Consider the following 27,891-nt stretch of genomic DNA (forward strand, 5'->3'; position numbering starts at 1 on the left):
GCAAGAGTATCCGCCTCTTCATTGCCCGGGATCCCCACGTGTGCCGGTAGCCAATGCAGGGATAGTGAGATCCTGCGTCCTGAAGGGCCGTCAGTCGTAAAGAGAGCAGCGCCACCTTGGAGTTGCAGAAGATGGCTGCCGAGGTCGCTGTTAGCTCCTCTGCCAGCAGGTCCACAGCAAGGTGCAGTCCTGCTAGCTCGGCTGCGGTAGGGCTTGCATTTCCCGGGAGACGGTACAGCTTGCTCTTTTGTAGGGCCGGTGCAATGCAGGCTGCTGTGGATGAGCCCGTCTCCGGTATCACAAATCCATCGACGAAGATGTGAAGGTGGTCCCCAAGTCTATCTTAGAGGAGGGAGGCTGCCGTCTGCTGTAGGGCACATGTTGGGGAACGGTACTGTGAGACACCTGGCAGCTCCGTCGAGATAAGGATTGGTGGTCGATGTGGTGGGCGAGGCTGTACAGCGTTTGCAGGCGTTCCCCCTACGACCTCCTTACAGAGGCCACACAGCTGTCCCATGTGTGATGCTGGCCGGGAGCGTAGGCGGGTCAGGAGTGCTTGACCATCTGCAGTATGGTGTAGGCGATCGATGTGTCGTAGCCCCTGTTGCAGGAAGAGTAGTGACAGGGGCCAAGCACCTGGCTCAGCAAGAGTGGCGGCCACTTGTGAGGTTCGGGGAACGTCAACGCAGAGCCTTATTGCTGATCGGTGCTGCAGCTCCAGTTTCCGCAGGCGAGGTGGGGGCAGCGCCACAAGAGGGAGGGCATACAGTAGCCGTGAAGTGGCTGTAACTTCAAAGAGCTGCATGGCCCACCTGGCAGTACAGCCCTGTCCACGGACAAGGAGCTGTGAGATCGCCTTGCGGACCCGAAGCGTCTGGGCGCACAGGGCCTTGGTAGCCGGCAGCAGCTGGCTGCCTGGCTGCCGGTCAGCCGGCAGCCAGGCACCCAGGTCAGCCGATGGTCAGCCGCTCCGGTCCATCTGCCTGCAGGCAGTGGCTTGCCATCAGCCAGCCAACCACCATGGCTAATCATGATTACAACAAAGGCACCAAATAAAACAACGGACGAAGAAAGGAGACACGAGACAGCCGAGACAACCACGTGTTTCCTTTCTTCGTCCGTTGTTTTATTTGGCGCCTTCGTTGTAATCGTGCATAACCAACTCGCCCACCAGCACGTGCTCATGGCTAGTCAGCCAAAAGCAAGGAGGGGTCGCCGCCGCCCGTGTGTTTTCCAGTGGAGAACGGCAGAGGATGGTGTCTTCGATTGCACATGTTCTCAGCATATGACTGTCTGATGACCTTGTTTTATGTTGCTGGCATGACGCAAACAGCACAACCTTGATTATACGAGCAGCTCTAGCATTTTTACAAACTACTTTACCGGAAGCACGGCTTTAGGGATGCCGCAACGTAGTGGAGTTCTACATTCGCACATCCTTCTTATTAATCATCATTATTAATCATTAATTATCATCACTCACATTTGCTTATCCGATCCTATAGGCACAGTCGACATATCTGCCTATGTGGAAATGCTCTTTCTCAGCGTTTTTGGCATGTCTATACGGTATCTATAGTGATTTCACCCATCTATTCCCACACTAGATTGTGCAAGGTAAAAGCGAATCGGCCAAAACAGCATCCTTCACGTAGTTCAGTGTACGTGTGCATCTCTATATGTATGTACGTGTAGGAGTGTGTTTGCGGCATGTGGGTGCGCGCCTGAGTTGCGTTTTGCATAAATGTAGTCAATCGCACGCGTGCGCACTGAGCGCCGCTATACCCTGGTAGCGAAGTTTACATAAAAGCGTGTAAGTTCAAAACATGGTATAGTTCATCGGCGGTTCGTGGGACTTAGCGCCATCTGTGTGACGAGGGAACACATCCAGCGGAGGAAAAAAGCCATATCCGTTAAAAGCATACGTTGTAAACGAAAACTGTATTTTCAAATGCCCCGCCATTTGACTTGATGGGTGTTTCGAGCTTTGCGCGCGGAAAGCGATGCAGAAAAAGGCCAGCCGTACGGGTGTCGAATCGCAGCCCTGCACAGAACATACTTTCTTTAGAGGCCGACGAAAGCTTTGGGCGCAAAATGCTGGTCCCATTTTAAGACTCCAAACCCGTCGGCCAGCGCAGCCGCACGAAAACAGCTAAAGTAAACAATTATCTGGTCAACAAACTTAGATGGGCTGGTTGGTTGCTGGTTTGATGGAACATGGTTATAACGGAGCGTTTTGAGGACAGGACACAGAAAGAATGCACACTGTCGGCGACTGTCCTGTGCGTTCTTTCTGTGTCCTGTCCTCAAAACGCGCTATTATAACCAAAATTATCTGGTCATCGTAACTCACTACTTTTGACTGAACAGGAGCGCTATAACGTAAAACTATTCCAAACTTTTCTATCCCGATTCTGCTATCAGCCGTCCGCGATTGGTGAAAAACTTTTTTCGCCCACCGACCACTTCACCTGTCTGTCAGGCGACGTCACGGAAGCCGCAATACCTCCCCATCTGATATGACGTGAACACAGTGATTATGCATGATTTGACAGAAAAAAGAAAAACAGTTATTTCTGATTCGATCCCTTTTCGCCATTAGCGCTCGGTTATTGGTAAAACGTTTTCTGGCTGCACCTACTTCACCTGCCTGTCACGGGACGTCACAAAACCACACAAACTCACCGCGTCAAAGTGATGTGTACGCGATAAAGATGCATTAATATGCCGAACAAAACTGAATTTCTTTCGGAATAGCCGCAGGCTGCCCCGTTCCGAAAGGAATAAAATATGGCTGCTGCCGATCGCTGAGATGCTGGCTACTCGCACCTGCCGGAGAGCATGTGTGTATTTGCATATAATAAAACTTCTTGCGTGACCGTGTAACGTTTTCAAGCACTTTCGGCACGTCTACTACCTCATTATGCCAACTCTTCTTTGCTGAGGGTCAGTTTTAGCGTCATTCTTAAGCTGCCGCCGCGATTTTCGACCAGCCACCACAAGCTAAGTAAGGGAAAGCCGACTAATCGCAGACGCCGGCACCACCCTCTTCATCCGGTTATCGATTTTCAGTGCACTGGCTCTGCCCTAGTGAATCCCTCTCCACTTGAGCGTTCTCCTCGCCTCTTGTCAGCCAATTAGATACGACAAGCCGCTCAGTGTAGGCAATGTTATTCGTTTTTGAAGCAAACAAAAGTGACTTCCTATGAACAAGGAGAGCGTTTGATTGGTCTGTTCACACAACCCTGCGGGTGACCGCCCGGTGCTTGCGTCGGTGGTCACGCAAATTTAACGTCAGGAAATTGGAATAGAAACATATTGGAATAGTTTTACGTTATAGGGCCCCAGGTTAAGAAACGATGAAACTACCCGCGCTACCAAATTCAGACAAACGTCGATAAACAAAGCAACATAACGTATCGGAGGGGAGGGGGGCGTACAGTAACAGGTGAACTTTACGAGCGCGCCTTTCTGCACACTTCAAGAGCTGCATCGAATTGCAAGTGATAGCGGCGTCAACGCCACAACCCCTCTTATAGTGGGCGCTGAAAAAAGGTATTTATTAATAATGATAAAGTAAAATAGGGTTGTCGTTTCTTTCCTCACCCCGCGTATATAAACTGGATTAGGAATTTTATTTTCGTTGAATGAATCAAATGGTGTACCGTTTTCGTTAAAGAACGCTCTTTTTTTTTCTAATCTTTGTTCCCTCCTCACATAGTCGCGCTTCAATCTCTGCTCCTATACTTGCTTATGTAGGTGACAATTTGTTCTGAAACGCTTTTCGGCCGAAGCGTCGCGACCTATTTGGGTCAACCTTGGCTATACCGCCTCAAACCTGCTTCAAACCAAGCTCCGTGAGGCCCTCTCTTGGCTTCCTAGAAGTTTGCCCTGATTTCTCTTCAACACTACTCATGCAGATGGCGCTCCAAGACTTGTGATGGCTTTTATTTGGTGCAGAGAAACAAGCAAATTCTTGGAGAACGTAAAAAAAAGATATTCTCAGGTTTACGTGCCAAAAAAGTACGATCTGGTTATGAGGCGCGTCTTAGTGGTGGGAGGACTCCGGATTAATTTTGACCACCTGGGGTCCTTTAAAGTGCACATAAGTACACGAGTGTTTTTGCATTTAGTCCCTCATTGAAATGCGGCCGCCGCGGCCGGGATCGAAGCCGCAACATCGAGTTTTGCAGCGCGACGCCATATGCACTAAACTACAGTTGCAGATATTGGTTCACGTAGAGAGAGAGAGAGAGAGAGAGAGAGAGAGAGAGAAGGTTTTCATCGCCACGGTTCATTACACTTTCGGAAACTTTAGTTCAACGCGATCATATCGCGGGCTCTGTAATTTTCGCAGCAATGATTTGGAGCAACGCTGAGCGTGTCTGCCTATTGTCTTCTTAAAGCTCAACGATTCCACCTCAAAACTACGTGGCCTTGGGCTGGTTGGTGACCTTCAGTAAGCATGTTGTGCACAGACTGGACACCACAGCTTGATACGTGGTTGTCCGCGTCTTCCCATTTCTGGCGTCCATTCCACACACATGTTTGTTTCTGAATTTGCTTCGCTTCGAGGCGCTTTAATTTTGACTAGGCAGTTGGTGACAAATAATGCTCCATGGGTGCTATAACGTAAAGTTATTCCAACCTTTTCTATTCCAATTCTGCAACCAGCCCTCTGCGATTGGTCAAAAACTTTTTTGGGTCATCCCTACCCACTTCGCCTGTCTGTCACGCGACGTCACGAAAACAGCGACAGCTACCTATCTGATATGGCGTGTACGCACTGATTATGCGCGATTGGACCGAAAACAAAAACAAAAATAGTTATTTCTCATTCTGCGCCTTTTCGCCATTAGCCTTCTGCTATTGGTGAGTGAGTGACTGAGTGAGTGAGTGAGTGAGTGAGTGAGTGAGTGAGTGAGTGAGTGAGTGAGTGAGTGAGTGAAACAACCTTATTTGGTCCACTATATACGTAAACAAACTCTACGTCACCTGGCTAGGCCCACTCGGGGACCATCAGGTGAAACCTGATGGCCCTCTCGCGAGCCCTCTGGACTGCCAGGATTTAAGAGGTCTGATCCTGGGCCCTAATTAGCTTCATCATTTCCTCTTGAGTGAAAGGGGGACCGGCAGAGGCGCAGCCCCACAGGACATGTTCGAAGTCCACATAATCACCACACAGAGGGCAGTCCGGGCTTGGGAACCGTTCGGAGTACGTTGTGTGCAGCGCCGCGGGGCTCGGGTAAGTGCTTGTTTGCAGAAGTCTGAGAATGACTGCCTGGACCCTGCACAGCGAGGAGTGCGGCAAAGGTAGGACTCTTCTTGACAGATGATTATATTTGCAGATTTCACTGTACGAGCAGAGAGGCTTGAGTCACCCAGGAGAGGACGCATTATCCAGTGCACGGTCAGTCAAACCTCGTGCAGCTGAGTGTGCCTCCTCGTTGGGGTTGATCGAGGCACCCTCAATGGTTCCAAGGTGCGCAGGGAACCAGGCCAAAGAGTGATGTTTCACGTATTTGGCACTTTGGATGATACGTAGGGCCTGGGGAGCCACCATTCCCATCTGAAAGGCCCTGACAGCGGCCTTGGAATCCGAATAAATTGTGTCATGTACACTGTCCGTCAATGCAAGAGCAATAGCAACCTGCTCTGCAACGCTGGAATTAGAAGTGCGGATGGTAGCGCAGCTAAGGATTTTAGAGTCACATTCGATGACCACTGAGGAGAAGGCCTCTTCTTGAACGTACGAAGCAGCGTCTACGAAGCATGTTCGGTCCTTGTTCAAGCGGGCACTGGCGAGCAGAGCTTTACCCCTGGCTCGTCTTCGTCCTTCGTTGTAGGTGGGATGCATATTTCGTGGCATCCGGTGAATGTAAATCTTGGATCTTACGTCGCTGGGCAACTTCACAGCGTCGAGACTGACAACCGTGGGGTTACGTCCCAGCTTGCCAAGTATGGCTCGTCCCGCTGGGGTACCGGAGAGTCTGACAAACTGGGAAAATTCTTGGGCTTCAACGATTTCTTCAAACGTGTTGGGAATTCCCAAATTGAGGAGGTCTTTTGTATGCGTTTGGATGGGAAGGCCGAGGGCAAGCTTGAAGACTCTTCTGATTAGGTCATTGATCTTTTTGCGCTCCGATACGAGCCAGTTGTGCAAAGCCCCTGAATAAGCGAGGTGGCATAGCACGAAGGCGTGGATAATCCGGATCAGACTGTCTTCCCTGATTCCGCGGTACCTGTTGGCGATTCTTCGGATCAGGCCGAGGGCGCTTTCGGTCTTGGAACAAATGCGTTTGAGGGCGACTCCATTGGCCCCGTTCGACTCGATAAGCATTCCTAGGACCCTGATAGTGTCTACCCGCGGTACTGGGGGGCCTTTACCGGTGAATAATGTTATTTGGCTCTCTGTTGCTGGCTTCCAGGACCGGTGTGAACCGCCTCTGGGCCTATACTATAGTATTGGTAAGAAAAGTTTATAGTATTGGTAAGAAGTTTTCGGGCTGCACCCGCTTCACATGCCTGTCACGCGACGTCACAAAATCACGAAAACTCACCGCGTCAAAGTAACGTGTACGCGTTAAAGACGCAATAATACGCCGAACAAAACTGATTGGTTTTTTTTATAGCCGCAGGCTGCCCCTTCCGGAAGGAATAAAAGACGGCTGCCACCGATCGCTCAGGCACTGGCTCCTCGCACCTGCCGGAGAGCATGGGTTTATGTGCGTGTAATAAAACATTTTGCGTGGCCGTGTAACGTTTGCGAGAACTTTCGGCACGTTAACGACCTCGTTCTGCCAACTCTTCTTTGCTGAGGATCCGTTTTAGCGTCATTCTTAAGCCTGCCGCCGTTGCATGCCGCCGCGATTGTCGACGAGCCACCGCAAGCTAAGTAAGGGAAAGCGGACCAATCGAACACGCCGACACCACCCTCTTCATCGGTTATCTATTGTGACTGCGCTGGCTAGGCACCATCGAAACCCTCTCTACTTGAGCATGCTCCTCGCCCCCTGACAGCCAATTAAAAACGAAAAACCGCGCAATGTAGGCAACATTGTTCATTTTGAAAGCAAAGAAAAGTCACCTCATATAAACTAGGAGAGCGTTTGACTGGGCAGTTCAGGCAAAGCTGCTGGTCACCGCCCGATGCTTGCGTTAGCGGTTACGCAAATGTGACGTCAGGAGATTGGAATAAAGACATATTGGAATAGTTCTACGTTATAGAACCTCATTATTAGTACTAGAGTTAGTAAATACTACTACTACTACTACTATTACTACTACTACTACTACTAATAATAATAATAATACATTTCGGCCTAGCGTTATTATTGAACCTAATAATAAAGGCAAGAAGTACAGGCAGGAAGAAAAACAGCCAACAAAAATAGTTCTGGTTCTTTGATTTCGCAATTTATTTTTTATTACCTTATTTATTTTATTTTACTCTTTTGCATTATACTCGGTCACTATGAATTTGTACTTCGTTTAATGCGCCAGATTTGTCTTTCTGTTCTCGCTAAATTTCCTGTCTGATTGCTCAGCCCGAGCCTTTGAGAAAAATGCCGTCCGAGTTGTTTTGAAACCATCCAGTGAAATAATCGTGGCTGGACGCGTAATAATATCTGATTATTGCACGCAGCGAGGAAATGAAAAGCAGCCCCGCTTAAATTACCAACATGCAACAATGGTAATAGAACTCATGATTAAGTAAAAGTAGAAGGGCAATTCAAGTGATGGCCCTTTTGCGGCACGCGGATGCTATTAATCACAGGCAGCAAGTGTCTGCAAATGCAGGACAGCTTTCGACATAGGCTGCAAGTACCATAATGTGAAAGCAGTGATTGCCTCCAGAATTCTCATGAATCTTATCCAATTTCTTTATGGCAATACCTGGAAATTTACAGCACGAAAAGAGGGGGAGAATTATGCAACACTTTTTTTGTTATCTAGGAAATGTGTCACATTTGTGGTCGCACCAGCTTTGAGAGGATACTCCAAGTTTGCTACATTTCAGTGAGATAACGCTGGTTCCACAAAGCAACTGATGCGATAAAACTTGGTACCTTACTTTTTTCTCTTAGCTGAATGATATCAACTCGTCAGAGATTGTTCTCTTAAATTTATTCTACTACTGGATGTATTGGGCTGAAAAATTATTGTAGAAAGCGTAGTGATGAGTAAGTGCTTCCTTTATTTGTTCTTGTGTGGTTTCCAGGCGCGTTTCTGGTTATCACGCATTATAAAATGAAAGGCGTTTCTTTCTACTTCGAGTATTTATATTGATTTCTCTCTTTTTAAACAGACACTAAACAAAAACATTATTTGAGATGAACTGGTGAAAAAGCCTTCTGCAATACCGAAGAAGTCACTCTCACCGTGAGAAGAGGCCTGGTGAGCCCGATGAAAGAACAGAAAGGAGAGACAGGTGGCGACGCCACCTTGAACTTTCCGCGCCAGCTCACGGTGACGTCACGGATTTTCGACGACGTGTGCTCGTGCCCGTTAATGTTGTGTAGATTAAAATGGACTACATTGTGTTCTGAGAGAGCCAGACTTAACTTAGAGCAAGTTTGGAGAACACTTGTAGTGCCGGACCGGCCCAAGTACGAGCAGATACTGTTGACGTTCATGACGTACCACTGACGTACCGGTGCGGGGGTTTAGGCGAGAAATAAAAAAAAAATGAAAATGTTGAACTTCCTAGTAATCAACATATCACCGCGAAACTAACAATTATATACAGTTTTCAAAGATGACCTTGTCAATGTCAACTGATTTGGTGCTTCTCATTTCTAAACCCACGCATTCAGGCGTCCTTATTGCGAAACAAGTGCAACACCAGCAAAGCAAGGGCAACAACATAGTATACGTAGAAAGGTGCTTACCTTATAACTCCGTTGCGTTGCGTTCAAACTGTCCTAGAAACCCAGACCTGATTGATGAAATGCCGCGATGGACGCAAGGCACATCAACCGTGATTTTTGTTCCTTTGGTTATCTTATAAGAGAAGGAGATTTAAGCGTGATACAGAAGGACAGCAGTTCCAATGGATGAGCCTGCTGACACGTAGTTTCCTTCTGTTCTTTGACAACACTTTATTTTCTGCAGTGTTATTGTGACGCATGGTCACGTTCCCTGGCTTGGCCTCTTCGAAAACAGTTTTAAAGCGGCAGCGTCACTCAGATCCAGACAGGCCGTTGGCGCTGTACTTGGATTTGTAACGTGGACCGGTCCCGGAGGCTATCCTTAAAATGTGCATAGGTCGATCTCACGGTGAAAAAAATCAGCAGAGCCCATCTTACGATGACTGGCGACGGTAATGCGTTTAGAGTGGTATCAATATAGTGACACAACGTATTGTCACCGTCGAAACGAGTTATGTATCAGGCGTGTACTGGCGAATATCGCAGTGCCATTCTGCGGCACAAAGCCTGCAGCACGCCTGAGAAAAAAAGAAAAAAGACACACGAGGGCATATTTTGCGCATGAACCATAGGAGACACTAACATATGAAGACAGAGACACTAAGCGAAGAGAATCTGACAAGAACCGACCAGGTACATGCACAATTGTCGCCTGGTCGCTTGCGACTCAAATTCATTGCATCACAGCATTTTTTACTGCGCAGTCGTCTGCGTCTGCAAAAGTTCCAACAGTGGATGATCGGGACAAGAAAGAAGCCCATCGCGAAGTGATTGTGCCTACATTAGAAAAAAAAATTAATTGAGGTATTTTACGTGCCAAAACCTCGATATGATTATGAGGCACGCCGTAGCGGGGAACTTGGGATTAATTTTGACCACCTGGCGATAGAGGCTACCGTGGCCGAGATTCGATCCCGCTCCCTAGGGTTTAGCAGCACAACGCCAAAGCCATTGCGCAAGCGCCGCAGGGTGTGCTTCCATTTGCTAATGGGGCTCTCAACACCCTCCGCAAACAGCACAGCGGCCCTGGTTTACAAAGCCGTCCGTGTTGCAGCGTCCCGTAAGTATCGCTGTCAGCCAAATACGATATGAAACAGAATGTTTACAAAGCTCCCGAGTTCCTAGGAGCAAAAACACTTTGTCAGCTGAGCCTCTGGGGCCCCATTCCCAAATGATCTGGCTCGTAAGAACTATTTGTCATTAGCCGCCAGCCATATGTTGACAACAACTATTGATCGGCGCCTTTCTTACAAACTTTCTTACGGACGAAAGTGAGCGAAATATTTAGTGAGCGTGGGCCCTGGCCGTACTTTCTACGGATCCATTTTATTTTTCATTTCTGTTTCTGGTTGTAATCGGCTCAGTCGTGGATCCGATGCCACTGCGCCGTCGTTATCGCACAGATCGGTCACTCGACATAACGGGTGATACGAAAAAAAGAAGAATAAAAAATGTGATGGAAGTTCACAACGCACGGACCCTGAGGTCATACTTTGTAGCCATCTATTTAATTTTCCATTATTTACGCCTTTTGTAATTAGTTCGGAAGCCAACACACTGCCGTCATACCGAGATCAGTGAGGTGGTGCGACGGATGATAAAAATGATAACAATGGAAAAAAAATGAAAAGCACTGCTACAAAATCCAGATCAATGTTTCATTGCTCCACCTCACCTTTAGTCATTCGAAGCACGCAAAATCAGGTAGAGCACGTGAAACGGCCGCCATCACTCGGCCATCCATACGCAGTCATGGGGTGCTTTATTTATTTATTTATTTATTTATTTATTTATTTATTTATTTATTTATTTATTTATTTGTTGTCACCAATACGTCTGTCAAGAGGCGGCCACTCCCGCCCTCAAGAAAACCTATCAAGGGAGGCTTTTATCATCAGTGACGCCAATTTTGCGTGAGGCGCTCAGGAAAATTTATTAAGAAGCAATAAAAGAACACTAAAAGTTAGTGAGAGGCGAGTGGTGGGGGTCTGCTTAACATCTCCTGGGTGACATCTCGTACTAGACCTTTCAAGCTAGACCTTTCACTTCGGCTAAAAGTGCCACCTAGCCTTCCCCGCTGAGAAGCAACGCTACTGTACCGCTTGCAGCTGGGAGTGGCGTTTACTTCTTGTATTGGAATGGCCGACAGTCAGACGTGCGACTCCTATAGATTTGGGGAAACCATCCGGAATCTGTGGTGTTGTACACTTGTTTTCTGTACGACATCCAATACCTCTCTCTCCGGACTGAGACGGAACGGGACAGCGTAAATACTTGGACCGCGAAAAAAAAAAAGCTGTTCGCGTACTAGTGCAGTTTTTTTTTAAAAGTGTCGCGACCGGAAGGACTGTCTATAGTCCTACTGCGCCCCCCCCCCCGGTGCGCACACTGCTTACTCTATTTCTTTCTCCATCTTCCTATTCCGCCCTCTCTCTTTTTTTCTTGCTTGAAGTATTGGGTATGAATCCCGGACGCCCATCGGGTTGACCAGCCTGCGTTCCCTATTTTTGCTTTCTCTCTTTTCTAGATAATGAGAGGCACGAAAGCTCGGAGCCATGGCTTCATGCTGTCGCTCGAGAGCAGGAAGAAGTGTGCAGGGTGACGCTGTAGCTCTATGAAAGACTTGTAGTTGGAAACGTATCTGCCACTGCCTCCGTATTTATGCTGGTTTACCAACAATCACTTCACGTTCAACGCTTGCCTTCCTAAAATTGAACCATATGCGGCTCACTACAAGAACTGGCATCGAAATTACGCTTTGGTTGGTCTTAAAAATAATACAAGGCCCTACCAACAACAACAAAAAATTATTCGATAAGCTTTATTTTTACTCGACTACAATGACTCCTAGCCCCTGTGGCAACCGCATAACATAGATGAGCCGTTAATTCACTCCAGCAGAGGGGAAAAGAAAGAAGCTCTAACATTGAAAATGACGGGAGCAGGGACGTATACGGAACAGGCTAAACAATCTCGTCATTGCAGAACGTTTGCTTTCAGGAAGGAGATGTTGTTGTCGATTCTGATGATCACGATAACCTTGAAAGGCAGCGGCACCTATCCAATCAAGGGGATGGGTCAAGAGTCTGGTCGATAAAAAAAATGTATTACAGAGATAAATTAAAAATAAAATAGTAATGATCATATATAAATAAAACGCAAGTAAGGGAGATACAACTTTTCCTTTTCCGAAAATTCAGTATGAATGAATATAAATAAAAGCATTTAAAAGGAAGCGGGAGCAGAAAAATGAACTACAAGTAACGTTACCAATGAAATTCGTGTTTTTATCAAAATAACAAAAGCCTCATAGCGACGCATGTAAAAGACGTCGGAAAGCAAGTTTTTGACACCTCTTCTACAAATTTGACTGCTATTTTCACTGCCATTCTTTCATAGACAGACGTGAGGAAAGCAATGCAAGGAAAGGCTGCCTCACCATGAGACGGCACCGATCTTTCCATTGGCCGGCAACATAATTTCTGGAACTGAAGCCAAGTACAGGTCTCTTTCGCGGGGATCTATACCCGGCGTTGTGCACTGAACTCTTGACTCGCCCCACACTCGTCGGCCCTGACGACTTACCCTCTTCTACATTTCTTTTTTTTTTTTCAAGGAGGGCTCTTGAAGCCGGGGATCATCGGCAGACGCCACTTTTCGAGCACTGTGTGGCGTGTAAGAGGAAACTCTAGAAGGTTGAATCATAGAGCTGGCTGCTAGTTGTCCTCGTGTCGGCGCGATACGCTCTGCAGGTGGCAAGCGCCCCTCACACAAGAGACACTGATGCATCAGTGATACACTGTTTTTATTGGCCCTCATGCAGTCACATATTCCAGGCGTAAAGCAAACAGAAGGACGTGCTTCGCTGTTCCTGCGCACGCCATGCTCACAATACGGCTGAAGAAAGTCGTTCGCGAGCTGACGAGCGTGTACAGTGAGGTGATGAGGAAAGCGGAGGAAAATACCGGCGGGGAGGCGACCATTCTGTGAGATTTGAATTCTCGATTTTCCACAGACGACAGCCCATATTCTTCCATCACGCAAGTATGTGTAGAGGTTGGCCGGTACTTGAACGGGCCGTACAATGGGAAAGCGATCAAGGCGACGGTGGATCACGACTGAAACCGGAGCGAGACATGTTTCGTCTTGACAGGTTCCGCTTTAATTATTGAGTAAGAAAAAGTACATTCTGCGCAACTCCTATTATTTTTTTTATTTATCCGTCAGTCCAACCGCACGTGTTCGCTCTTCTAGAAACCATGTTCCGTCTTAACATGATCTTCCTTAACTAAACCCCGTCCGTGATTGCGGATCGCCGAAGAGATCACCTAATTATACATTATGCTGACGGCTCTTATGATTGGGTGGACGCTCGGTCACTGGCCAATAGAGAAATGCTCTTACGTAAGAGAGAGGTGAATAAGGGCTCTGCGCTGTCAAGCTTAGTGTTTTTGAATCATTTTGCCGTGATCATTCCACCGCTTTTCGGGCTTGGTCCTCAGGTCGTTCACCTCATTGTAGCACGCCTGACACAGCTGAACTTGGATACATAACCTCAGACAGTGTACGCTCTACGGGCAGTGCAAAGTTGCTAAACGCTGGACGTGATATTCAAGTGGGCATGCGTATCGGCTCGCTACATTCTATATGGTATTGAGCGTCTGAAATAAAGCAAAGGCACGGCATTCAGTCACCCAAAATTTTGCTTTCAACCTAGTTAGCCATGTTCAAGTTCAAGGGAATTTCAGATGTGCAACGCCGTATGGGGTCTAGAGAAAAAGGACACGACACAGATCTGCAACGCACAACCGAAATACTTCAACAAGACAAACAAATCGAGATCAGTTACAAAGGCAGAATAAAGGCAGATGAATTCATTGAACATAATTAATTTTGCACAAACCGGACACTGTCATCACAAGCACTATGCAACATGATTTTGAATCCAAATAAGGTGTTCGTTTTTTTTTTCTTCTAAATGAATAAAAGACAGGACGTGTACTTCAGCGCGTTATTGCGCACGCAACCACAGTCCCGTTCTTATTCACGTCCACAGGTAAATGTGGGAGGCGTGAGTAGGCTCCCACACAGCTTTGGGACTCAAAACCCGATCCTTCAACTAGGAGGCGATAATGGCCGACTCTATTTTCACTGACACACACACACTAGCTTATGCCTAATAATCGTTTGACTAAGTTCTCACAGCGCTTGCCCAATGAGCACTTTTATGTTTCACGAATAAATTTTCTTCGCGTTTTGCGGCGACAGAATTGCCTCGAATGCAAACCTGCTGCTCAGAAGGGCACATACTTCAAAACAATTTTGTTTTCTCCTGCAAAGGAAATTGCGACAGGAGCAATGGCATGGAATGGAAAGGTTTTCCATTCTATTCCGTTGCTCCTGCCGCAGTCACAGAAAGCTTTCGCCGCTCTGTTGCAAAGGAAGATGCCTGGTGGAGGCGGTCACATGACCATGGGTGCGCAATTCAGAAGCGATCGTGCACTTCGATTTCAGCACATGTCAAAGTAACACTAGTATTCTAACGCCACCAGTACTCTTGGATTCACAGTGCAGCGCTTTTCAATTAAAACCACCATTACTTGAATGATTGCCCCGTCTTAAACCCGCAATCAGGAACCCTCCATAAGAAAGAGAGATGAGAGAGTCGCGCAGAAGGTGAGTTAGATGACGCAGCGAGACAGGCGCGCGTGTGTGTCGAGCTGAAAACCAATTGTTGCGACGTACACCGGGACCAAGATTACGCTGAATGTGGCTTACAAAAAAAGAGCGCATTGTGGAAAGTGTAACGATCGACGTCCCTCTTCTTTAGGAGTACATGTAATCAGCAGAAAATTTGCCACCACAGGCTTGCGACGGCAGCGAAAGGTTGAAAATCTAAATTACATGAACAATTTTGAGAATGAGGCGCTGGATTCGGCCATTGGTAAATATATATATATATATATATATATATATATATATATATATATATATATATAAAGAACAGGAACGCAAGAAAAAATGCGAGAGGTGAAAATACGATTTTAGTGCCACTTTTAAGCTCTTCAGAGAGCCGTAGTCGCAGTCGCGTGTGTAGGAACAGCGTTACACGCCGGTTTCACAACCCCGTAATGCGGCTCCGCGAGCACAGCGTATGTATTCGAATTGTTTAGGGCTCTCCACACAATACATGATGCAGTCACTGCACACGGGGAGGTGAAAGGGAAAAGATGTTCGGAGGAGGAAAAAACGGTGTGCGCTCCCAGTCGGCGAATCGGAACAGGGCATAGTTGTCGGAGGCGGGCCCACGAAATGGCATGCCTGCAAGTATGCGCACTTTTTTTTTCTTCTGTTTCCTTTGGGGCAACTAAATTGTTCCGAACGTGCGATGGAAAGAAAATTTTCGCCGATAAGTTTTGATCAGATGGGTGCATCAGGACCTGCTTCCTGCTTATTGTGATTTCTTTTTCTTTTTTTTTTTGTGCCACCTATGACGATATTGAATGGCCGTTTTGTTAAATTATAGCCACGACCGAACAGACGGAAGGCGCTTGCTTTCGACATTAGTGCACGTAATGCATATTACGTGGCGCAGCAATTATTTTCCAGAACAACGTTTGTCGCTACGCCGGAGGAGTAGAAGCTGGAATCAAGTGCCATCACCGCAATAACAACGGTGGGAGGTAGACAAAAGAGACGGAACAAACGATCGAAGTATTCTTTATTTGTTGAACTTTCTCCGCCGTGTTCCTTAAGTCAAACGGGATCCTGATATTGGAGACAGGCTTTTCTTTTCCTTGATGGGCTAGTGCTCACCAGAAAATTTATCACAATGGCAAAAAGAATACCTAACCTTCGCAAATACCTTGAAAGCGTCGCGCCGAGTGTTTCGTGGCTAGGTAGCCTCGGGTTTCTTTCATTTTCCCCGACTTAGCACACGCTATGGCGTGGAGAAGCAGCGTGATGCAGAAATTGATTTCTTTTTCGATTACGCGCTCGGCGACGCCATTTCCTTTTCTTTTGCCACTCCGACAGAACTGCCCACATTCTGATCGCGTGAGCGGAGACGCAAGCACTCAGTCATCACACAAGCACGCGAAGCGCTCAACAGCAAATCGAATGAATCGAGCACGTTTACCACGTGGCTCACCAACCACCATTCGGGTGAAGCATATTGGCCACAGCATTGCCATAACAGAAGGTGATTTTCTTTTTTTTTTTCACAATTTCAGCGACAGGGCTGCACATGGCCTAGAAATATACGTTCTTGTCGACATTTTCTTACAGGTTTTGTATGAAATTGGAGCGGTGAATTGTTATGTTGGCAAAGTCGGGAGATAATGGTATTCTGTATGTATATATATGTATATACTTTTTTTTTTCTTTTGTAACTACAATGTGCTTCTTTAGGCACTGAAGACTGTCACGATCCGACATTTATGGTTAGACGTGCTCCCGTACAGGAACGCGCCTTGGGTGCTTTTAGCGCGAGGCAGTGGCTGTCGATGAGATTAAACACGCTACTATCCATCTACGGTCTTGCCCTTGGAGGGCCTTGACGAAATGTCGTCTAAACTATCGTCACACGCATCAAACACTGACAGCCGCGAAGAAGATGGCAGGCGTAAAACACTCTGACGTACTTTATAAAGAAAAGAAGAAAAAAATAAAAGAACAGCTCGCCCTCCATTCGTTTTAAAGATAGATGCCTAATGATCAATCCCGAATAAATGCAATACAAACGCAGTCAAAATTGCAAAACGGTAGCAACTGGGGCCACTATTTTGATCGAAGCATTGACAAAGATAAAATACCAGTACAGCTTCCGCAATACTTGTCTGTACTGAGCGGAATCGGAGCGCTCCGAAGTGCGTTTGCACCCATTCGCAGCGTCTGCACCTGAGCATGCGCCGACTGGCAGGCAAGCTAGGCTTAGCACCACCACTTGTTATTGGCGCCGTTCAGTTATAACACAGCTGCCGGTTACTACTGGTGCTTCCTAGGCTGAAATATGCCGCACGGTCGCCAAAATGTCCTGCCACCCTCCCCCCTCACCCCCATCCTTGCCTTCCCTGAGAAAGGAAAATTACAAGAAAGTTGACCACGTCCTACTCCGTGTGCCTGTGATTCAAAGCGGCAGCCGCCTTCGTTACAGAACATGCGTGAAGAACAGCCGGCTGTCTGATCCAGCAGCGCAAGCTCGGATGCACGACGCCTAGAACCACCGGTCTCCAGGAGACGACGCGAGCAAGCTTGCTTCGTGGTGACCTTCCCATGCGGTCTTTAGACAAGTGCCACGAGGGCGATATCCAGAAAACTAGCGAGTTCGCAAAACAAGAACAAGCAAAAATTGTATTTCTTTTTCGCTCCAAACTGTGTGCAAATCAAAAGACAAGAGCGATCTTCGTGGAAATGAAGCACAGAATACGCTGTCACACAACAGTGCAAGCAATCGCGCGAGAAAGTGAATAAACGCTCGGACGTGTAGACGCTACAGGACAGCTCCAGCTGAGAGCAATTCAGTGGACGCCGTGAGAAGGCGCCCTCGAGCACTCACACCGCGGCAATCAATTCGCTGTACCTCCTATAGCGTCACACGCGCGGCTACAACCAGGCATTTTGTCAACTCGTGAAAAATACTTCTCGCACTATGTCGTTTTACTCTACAGGCATTTCGTCCGGCGTAGTGGATATATATATGTGTATATAACATATTTTTATATTTCTTTATGTATAGTGATGAAAACACCTCAACAGTGCTAACACACGTGCCCGGCAGGTGTGCTAATAACACTGGCGAAAATAAGTTTCCCTTTCCGCAGAACCTCACACTTTTTCACACCTCCCAGCTCATGAAAACAAGAAACATGTGCTCAATTTAACTGCCGTATCCGCACAGCGTCAGGAGTTTGGCGGTTTCGCCAGCCGAAGGCGCCTGTAAAAGTGCGGAAACAGCAGAACCAGGACTCGCAAACCACGGACGGGCTTTCACACTGGGTGCGTCAACCAAAGCCAGTTTGCTGAGACAAGTGGTGCACATCTCTTAGCGAGATCATTTCCAATGAGCTAGCTCTGCAGCAACAACTTCCGCGAAAACTGCACGTTTTCAAAACTCGCTCTAAGGGATGAAATTTCACCCACATGCCTGTGGAAATGTAACAATCGGATAAGTCGATATTGAATACCGCGGTGTTGTATTTTGACCGTAGCTCACGGTAACTGAAGCCACTGGTCGCAATGGCCCGCACTGCGGTTTCTACACGGATTCGCGTGTGCTGTTGTGAGCGCGAACGCCTCCATTACAGGTTTAGAATGAAGCGACCGACTTTAACGTCCCTCTCCGGTAGAAGCATGTAGACACAGAGCAAACACCGCGTTCCAACACAGGCGCTTTGGCCGAGATGTGGAGCGTTAAGGTGTTATGAGTAGGTACGTATATGTTATATATTACTCACATTTCAATGTACGTCTCATAGCCACACGATGTACATTCGGAAAGAGGAAGAGAGAAAGAGACAGAGACAAAGGCCAGCGGTATTCAAGTTTATGTACAGATTGTTCGTAGAGGGCGCCGCCCTTAAGGAATAAGTGCTTAGTCATGCCTCACATGTCCACCCTATCGTGGATTTGAGTGGGCCTAAAATCACGGTAATAAATCATGCCTCGTCACTCCGCAGCCTCATCCGCGCACTCTGCCTGAGTAGTTATGACGTGAAGTTGAAGGGAAAATAATAATTCTGGCATAGCCGCAAAAAAGCTTCTCCTGGTTATAAGCCCAGAATTCCGAGGTCGATCACCTCACGTGGAAAATCGAAGCTCACGAGACCGCGGTTGTGACCGAACCTCCTGTGTTCAGTTGAAGGCAGTTACATTTACACCGGCGACAAAATCCTCTCTGGTTACCAATCCCGATAGCGCTCATTACTTGCTGAATATCCATCCTGAAGGAAAACACCATATTTAACTCGGACATCTTACTAGATAGCCGAGTTAGATATGCTATTTTCGCTCACGCTTGACGTGATATAAAGGCCTCAACAAGGATTGATTTCGCTGAGGTAACGAATGACAGCGCACAGCGGTGCCAAGCGCATTACCGCGTTTGATGCAACGTGAACCGCGGATACAAGTTTTCCCCCTAGTTTACGTTAAGTAAGAACACGCTGACTACACGCTCTCTTTGACGACTGTCAAACTCACGAGAGGTACCTGAGCACCTCCACAGCAAGCAATTCATAAAATAAATGAGCAGTTCTGAAATCTAGCTTATATCCAAGCCAGACTTTCCGTTCTCGGATGAATTCTAAATAAGGTACATGTTCTTCGGCAAAGTGCTGTTAATTCGTGACAGGCTCGACAGGAGAAAACAAAGTATGCGGATCCGACGCACATGTTTTAATCCGTGCGAAGAGCAGCTTTCGTAAAGTGGTTACGAAGCTGGTACGAAACTAAATGCGATGCTTATGCAATTGCCTTTGCGATCACCTACGTGATGTGTAATGTCACGCCATGTCTACGTTTTACGCACATGTGCCGTTCGGAACTGTAGTGCGATGCAATGTTTACATTTAACAGCTACATTGTTGATAACCTAATACACAAATGCAAACCGCAGTTGATGCGAGTGCAGATTGTGAAACCTCGACGCATGATGCCACGAGGACGAAGGTTGATGTTTTTCGGGGATCTATAGGAGGACATACACGCTAAGAGAAGTGCCGACGCAGAAAGACAGGACTGGTTGACAACTGCTTTTTTTCCCCTTTCATTCTCGCATACATGGCCTATAACGGAAACTGGCACTCGCGCACATGCTCTCGCACGGACGCGTTCTCGCGCGCGCGTTCTGCACGACGTGAGGCACCTCACCTATTCATCAAGACAAGCAGCAGCCACGGTCAGGAAAGTGCGGGAGGGGTGGCTAAGAAAGCTGCGCCGCTGTAGCAAAACAGAGGTAACGTCCACGGATGCACCGAGCTGCATGTATGACAACACACGGATATACTTTCGGTCGCGATATGTGATATCGAGCCGCATGTACCTCAGCCACCTGTGACGAGTTACATGGATGAACACTGGTACTTCCTACGTCGAGGCGCACAGGCGTTATCGTCGGCCACATACCTGGGTGTCGCACGAGTGCCCCTGGGCCTCTCTGTGAGGGTAAATCGAGAGGACACCACCTTCTCTGCAGTTCCTTTGTTGGCAAACACACAGCAACAAAGTGAAGCGCGTAATTATGCTCTCAAGGCTGGAAAAACTGCTGCTTCATCTCTCTTAATGACAATCCGCCGACGATGACTCACGCGAAAAATTGCCCTAGCACGTAGCGTGCGTGGGTGTTAGCAAAACGACAGAGGCTGGAGACTTCGCAGACAAAACGTTTGCGTGCGCCACGCTTAAGGCGCTTCACCGAAGCTTGGTCGGTGTTCCGTTGCTGATGTTCATACAGCGAGAACACTTCGTGACAAGCTCAAAGCCTTTCTATTTATGTTCGTATCGCTCGACTACGCTCGCCGATGTGCTTTGACGAGAACAAACGTGCAACATTAGGAAGTCACAACTACAAAGTGCGTAGATCGCATCCGTTACCCGTGCGGGCTCGATAGCGACGTGGTAGTGCCGTAAAGCAGTGGTAAAACGCCAAAGCTGGTTTCTTCGAACAAAGCAGAAAAAAAAAGAAATTAATTCGTTTTTTTTTAGTTAAATCCACCGTCTGGTTATGCGGCACGCCGTAGTGGGGAGCTTCGGAATAATTTGGACGCGCTGGGATTCTTTACCGCGCAGCTAAATCTAAGTAAACGAGCGTTATTGCACTTCGTCTTCAAGCTCAGCAACGCAACGCCACAACCACTGGAGTATCGCGCCGGGTAACAAAGCAGAAAGAATGCATGCGTTTGGCAACACGGTCTACTAACACGCATACGTTGCCTTCCAGACGGCCAATAAATGTTAACTCGGTAACAACATGTCCCCCCCCCCCCTCCCTAAAGTACTAAAAGTTGACATCCTTGCAGAAGCTTTCAGGACAGTAAAGCCTTCGAAAAAGCTACAACACTGCACTTCGAGGTCATTGGTGTAAGCTGGGGGCCACTGTCGTCTGCAAAATGTGCAGCGCAATCGCTTTTTAAACGTTACACGACGTTAATTTTTTTTCATTGCTTCGGCAGGATGAGATAACCGATAGCGTTCTTGTTATTATTATTACTATCACGCGAAAAAGGGTAGGCGTCTCCATTAGTGGTGACTAAACCTCTGTATTTTATTTCAATTCCGAATAAAAAAAAGTTCTGCACAGCAATGTGACTATTTTACTATCTTCCAGAACGTGGATTGTCTCATCTCCAGAAGCACTAGCAGCCAAGAAATATTTTTTGTCTAGTTCTTGCTGCGTTGGCCTTCCTACGTCAATTGGGTCGCGCTGAGTACTAATAAAAACCTATATCAATAAAACAAAAATAAGAACAACGAAAAAAATAAACATATTATGCTTCAATTTCGAAAACCAGCTATTTTAAATATTATTAAGTTTGAAGTGCCGGATCACGTAGCTTTGGGGGGAAACGAGCATAATGCTCGACAAAGAATTTGGTATTCTAACTCAGTAACGCTTCTTCTGTTTCGTTAAGGAAAGCGTGGCGGTCATATTTCGTCGATTCTGTCCTTTTTTTTTGATGACCAGGCTTTGCTGACCTGATAAGAAGGATCCTCCGCCTAGAGCCTGACATAAAACAACACCATACCCCCAAAGTTGTCTACGCATAACTCAATTTCCTACAGCCTTGGCTCGTGTACCGGACGTTTTTCAGGCGGAAAGTTTTGTGACCCGCTTGGGAAAATAAATGAATGAGATGAGAATACACTTGCGGAAAAAAAAGAAAAAGAAAGAAAAGCCGGGGAGAACATGTCAAACTTTAAAACGACATCAAGAAGACTAACCTATCTTAAGGACATTTGTAATATTGGGCACACACTTTTTGCATACTAAGCTGTCCACGCGCGCATCATATTTGCCTACATGCAGTAAAGAAAGAACTAAAACAAGACAAGGAAAAGATACATATTCACTGACCTCGAATCACTTCTAGAGAAAGTAAAGCTCACAGGGCGGAAAGGAGGCTAAGAGCCACTCAAATCGGAGAGTGACAACGTCCGCCTCGCTTTTGCAAAAGTTCCCATCGCAGCCGCAGCCTAAATTTGTGTGCTTTAGAGTTATGGCACAAAGGGCATCTGATTCTCTTAAGGTACTCCACGACCGCGGTGTGATTTCACGTGTTAGTTCGCTTCCGTGCCAGCAAAGTTTGCGCGGCGACCAAAGACATCTCAAAGGTGGCCTTTGCTATTTGAAAACCAAGCACGAAGCATGTACAAGAGGAGGAAATGTAGAAGCCTTCGGGACTTGGCCTCATGAGCGTGCAAGCAAAAAAAGAAAGAAAAGAAAAGATCTACAAATGGATCATTCAAAGACCTATAGTATGGCGAACGAACCGTTCGGGTAAATGTCCGTGTGCCACCGGGTCTCTAATTAGCTGCATCAGTAGCCGACTTCCTATCAATATTTATCTAGCTTTCTTATTGTCTTATGCAAGCTCGAACAAGCTTTCTTTGGCCTAATTCCCTCTTCACGCGGAACACAACTTCAAGGTAGCTCTGCCACTCTGCTAGCTCCTCTCATCCGATACTATCCTGCAAATATACAACTTTTACGTGAACTGTCGTGGAGCACTACAACTTCTCTGGAAGTTTAAAAAGAAAGAAAGAAACAAACAAACAAAAGTCCACTGCTGTTAATCGAATTCGCATAAGCAAGCAATTAATCAAATAAGGCGAGCAGGAAGAGAACAAGTGTGTAAGCAGGAAAGCAACACGTCATTCCCTTTGAATTTTCGCAAGCTTAGTGTGTGCGTGTGTGGCGCCCTTTTGTACTGGAAGCGAAAACTTAGAACGCGCGCTGAAAGACAAATCAATCCAATGGTAACGGGAATAAAAAAAAGACAAAAGAAAGTAACGGTACAAGAATCGGGGTGAGCTATAGCAGGGTGAAAACGGAAGATCACGAGGCCCAACCCAGCCAAGGGCCTGCGCGCAGTGTTTATCGTGCAGCGCCGCCTTCCCCCCCATCGTCTCGTCGAGGACGTGGGTCCGCCACTAATCTAATTTATAGCGACCGGCGGCTCTTTATCACGGGCGGCGCTGCGGATCTCACCCCGACGCCTGTTCGACTTGCGTTTACAGCTTCGCTTGGACGAGAAGACATCGGGCACGAGGCAGGTGTGTCTTTTAATTCTCGCCCCTTGTTCCCCAGCTTCAATCTGTTTTCGCCCGCACATATCGGGGGACAAACGTTCCAAGTGAAATTTACTCTGCCCACCTCACTAGATGCAGAGAGGAAACAAAAAAGCGAGAATTGAAAAGTAAAGCTCGCACTAGAGCAAAAAATGTTTCTCCCGTTTCTCCCTCTCTTTTTTTTTTTTCGTTTCCTCGGCACTCAACCTCGTTACCGTGGCCTGTGAACAGCCGGGAAACTGTCATTCTAGCTTCTAGCTTTTGTGCTGTTTAAATTTTTATTGTCTGGTTCGTAAGTGAAGAGTATGCTGCGCTTGTTCGCTTGACAACTCTCTTCCCGATATTCGAGCTTTTCGGAGGCTGGCGCTCGAAAGGACGCCGTTCTTTTAAACGTTTTTGTTCGGTGACCTCTTTTTCATACGTGCTATGTAAGGACCAGCCATCTTTAGAAATGAATGAAACAGCTATCGCTTAAACGCCACTGAATACTTGCGAACTGTTCTGGAAAACTTTGGCTTCCTGGGAGCGGTCTGCCTGTTTGCTATCCGCCACAGCAGTGGTACGAATTCCCCTTTGGGCGCACTTGGTCGAGAATAGGAGCGTAACCCGCCACGGTAGCCCACTAGCTATGGCGTTGTGCTGTTGATCTCGAAGTCGTGGGTTCCATCCCGGCCGCGGCGGCTACGTGTCGATGGTGGGCGAAATGCAAAAACGCTTGTGTACTTAGATTTAGAATAATTTGACCCAAGGTGGTCAAAATTATTCCGGCGTCTTTCCACTTCGCCGTACCTCATATTCAAAACGTGGTTTGCTACGTAAAACCCAAGAATATATATATCTTTAATAGACACCTGAGTGCGTCAAAAAAAAAAAAAAGAGGAAGAAGAAGTCGAATAAGCGACCGGATGATGCGTTACAATTATTTCTTTTCCGGAGCCTAGAGTGGCCAAATTTTTAAATACCTATTGAAATGAGGTGGGATTTGTAAAGCGCACTAGATGCAACAATTTATGACAACACATTGCTTTCGCTTGACTGAAGGGAGCGGGATTCATTCCGTATAACGTAGCTGGACATTAGCTTTAGTGAAATATGAACCAATGCAACGTACGAACAACCAATCCACCGTGGAAATTTTTCAGTCTAGTGTTGGCTGGTGTCATTCGTGCATCCTTCTTTTAGATGTGTTATTTGACTTGAGCAACTGCCATTAATTTAAACGCTGCTACATTCAATAAGGCAACAATCAATATCACGGCGTTCACAAACATCCACAGAATCCCGATAGCTGACCACGACAGCTTGGTGAAAATCACTGACCATGTACGTAAACTATTTCGAGCGACCATATGTGAGCGCTGCAGCCCTTGAAAGGAATGCCGTCGCAACTACCACCGACGAGAATGACCCACGCGATAGAAAGGCTAATACGACGAAAGTTTCTGCCTCTCAAGGCCCTGAGCTTCCTGAGGCATTCTAATCGGTATCACACCAACACTAACGCTGACAACACCGTTGAACTAACACAGTTGGAGGCCATTAAAATTATTTGTTAGTCGACATTTTCTAATGTGTTCCGCAGCGAAAGAAGCGAGTTGGGATCCCCGCACTGGAGCAGTGGCAGACGCGGCATGTAGGACAGAGTCCATTGCTTTCCATTCCGGCTTTACGAAGCACGACGCCAAAGATAAAACAGCAAGCTATATTTTTTTTTTTGCGGCACACCGTCGATAGGCTTACAATGAGTGCGGAACACTGTGATGGTTTGAATGCGCTGACTACAGTAGTACATTTTTACGTTCAGTCGGGGTCCGGATGTGTGAGCCGCCAGGGGAGAAAAACAAAAAAGAAAGAAAAGACACGCACCGCCCGCTTTCAAGTCATTGTGGACGATGGACGGACTCCCTTTTTTTCTTTTACTTCCCTCTGGCCCAGTCAATTGGCGATTCATCGACGTAGAAGGCGGGATTCTGGGAACATTACGAGGCAGGCTGAATCGTTCGCAACACTCAGGCAGTTTAGCGCGTTGTTAACATTTCAAGTGGAGCGCAAGGCGGTTTCGCTCGAGCACTGTGTGACGGTATTGTTTGTGGCCTGTTCCTACGTGCCACCCATAAACAAACAAGGCCAGTAGCTGACACTCTTGGCTAGTCGCCTATGAACAAGTGTCATATAGTACCACGAGCTGCAATTGAAGCGCTGTGCATCACCTACGCACAGACGTTGGAGAAACAAGGCAGACCGGTGTTAATGAGCCACACCTGTGGTGGTTTGCGAAAGGAGAAGTTGGAGAAGAGGTGCCCACTCAGTGGCTCATAAACAGAGTCATGCATGTAGCTACACAGCAGCACACAGTGTTTCAGCAGTCCGTGAGCAATACCTCTCTGGGCAGAGACTACTGCGCGCATATCTCGATAACGAATTCGCGCATTAACGCAGCATGCCTGAAGGGTCGGCACATGCCAAACACGTAGCTCGGGGCTACAAGACGCAAGGTTGTTGATCGTCGTACTCGTTTGTGGAAACGGAAAAACACAGAGATACGTTAGAGAGAGAGAGAGAGAGAAATACACGTGACCCCTCCTTCTACCGTGTGAGGAGGAGGAGTAACGGGCCAAATGTTGCGCGGATATCGGAGGCCACATCACTTCTGATGTCGTGAAGAGGGGCAGTAGCAGTCGTCGTCGTGGCCTCTGGCGAGGAGACCGCGCATAAGTTCCAGCGGCAGCGGGAAAACAATGGTGGAGTTCTTTTCCGCCGCAATGGAGGTAAGAGTCTGCAGATAGCGTAGCTGCAGTGCCGAAGGTGACTCGGCGATCACCTCAGCGGCTTCCTTGAGGGAGCGCGACGCCCGCTGCTCACCTTCGGCGGCGATCACCTGCGTTTGCGAATGAGGAGGGCGTTAGGCTTAGCCGCGCCTCTTTTAGCACGCGTGAACGGGCAAGAGACAGAAATGCGAAATATTACCATTGGCCGACGTCTGTTTCTCGAAAACAGATGTAGCGCAGGGGTTCCTTTGCATATGTGGGCTCTGTTTATTTAACAATTATTTCAATATTGACAGACACATTTCTCACCATAACGACAGACTAAACAGCGACCTAACGAACATTTTAGAATCTGTAATATACATGAGAAACCTCCCATAAAATGCATACGAGAGGGAAAAGAAAGAAATAGAGAAAGAAACCTGTGTGTCTTACGGGAAAACACGCACTAATGCAGATGCGTAAACTGTTGTCGTCACCGTTAAGAGACAGAAGGTACTAATTACAAATACTCTGCGAGAACATTCCTAACAGTCTATCTTGAGTCACGCGTGCCAATGACAGCTCAATGCCAATTTTTTTTTGTTTTACTAGGGACACGAACTGCTAAACATCCCTATAGTTTCAAAATTCATAGGCACACATAATTTATTCAGCTTAAAACTTGAATATCGGCCTGCAGTTTGGGATCCCCCATAAAGAACTAAATATAGAAACTGCATTAAAAATACAGACAAAAACCAGCTATATTATTTACTAAGAACGTTCGCCACTCGATATACCGTTCCAACTGATGATATAGTGTAGACTAGCATTTTCGGCGCTAGAGTAGGCGACTGTCTTTTGCTGCAGACTGCGGGAACAAGTGAATGAACGGCCACAATTGGGCTCAGCTTGTTTTTATCGCACGTCTGTCGCCAGTGCTGGTTCGCTATCAGCGTTCACGTCACCAAACCAGCAGTCTTTGCGCAGTCAGCACCGACAGGTGTTGGCTGCGGTCGTGGCTATGTACACTTGGCTTGCTTTAAACGCGGGTGGGAGAACATGAAAAAGAATCTAATCTATACAGTTGCTCACTTTACGTACAAATAGTTTCCCCGTGATGGTGGTGGTGGTGGTGGTGATGTTGCTACGAGCTGAGTTAGTTTAGCAGATTTGAGTGTTTCTTTCTATGGGAAATGTGTCACCAGGAGACCATAAATCTAGGCTCTAGCAGAGATGTCAGCACAATGCGTGACACTTCCTTGTGCACTATACGTGGTCCTTCCAGGAGCTTCCTCATTTCACAACAGAAGCACTTGCAGGACCAGCTAAAGTGCCCTACATCGCCCACTTCCTTGCTCTCGGTGCAAGACGAAGGAGCAGCATTGTTGACCTTAAACGTCCATACTGAAACGTAGGCCACACCTATTACTCCGCATATATAGGAAGGGGTCTTCCATGCGGCTAGCTCCCTTTACAGCACAAAGATGATGCGACTGTTTCTAAAGCGACCGCAAGTGGTGACGAATTGTCTCTTTAGAAAGTCGGTGATTCACCGGAGCTCTCCCGTTAGCCTTTAGTTTCTTTACTACTAATCATAATTAATTAGTGACCCTTCAGAATACCTCACACATTTAGCATCTAGAGGCACATGATACCAAGAACTACATGATATAATATTATATTTTGCAAGCACTGATGCCTGTAACTATTCTTCTTTTTCCCGCGTACCGTTAATACCAACCACCACAAATTAAAGTAAAGAAAGCGATATTCTGGGTTTGTCGAGAAACGAGATATGCTAGCCTGGCTAAGAGCACGGTATGTTACTACAACATGTTGCAAGAGACGAGATGTCACATTCCCTGACAACAACACATAAACCAACGTACACGCTCATAGACCACGGGAAGTACAATGCCGAT

At 47.0% G+C, this 27,891-nt stretch overlaps 1 protein-coding gene across 3 annotated transcripts in view; it reads right to left on the bottom strand.

The window, feature by feature from the left end:
* Positions 1–15,390: 15,390 nt before the first annotated feature.
* The window catches only part of LOC142577288 (band 7 protein AGAP004871-like), a 505,838-nt gene continuing 493,337 nt past the window's right edge, over positions 15,391–27,891 (bottom strand). For all 3 annotated transcript variants that reach the window (XM_075687088.1, XM_075687089.1, XM_075687087.1), the window contains one exon: positions 15,391–26,094. In XM_075687088.1, coding sequence (XP_075543203.1) covers positions 25,861–26,094 — 234 coding nt within the window. In that variant the 3' untranslated portion in view covers positions 15,391–25,860. The remainder of the gene's footprint in view (positions 26,095–27,891) is intronic.

This window comes from Dermacentor variabilis, chromosome 1 (genome assembly GCF_050947875.1).
Source record: "Dermacentor variabilis isolate Ectoservices chromosome 1, ASM5094787v1, whole genome shotgun sequence".
Lineage (NCBI taxonomy): Eukaryota > Metazoa > Arthropoda > Arachnida > Ixodida > Ixodidae > Dermacentor > Dermacentor variabilis.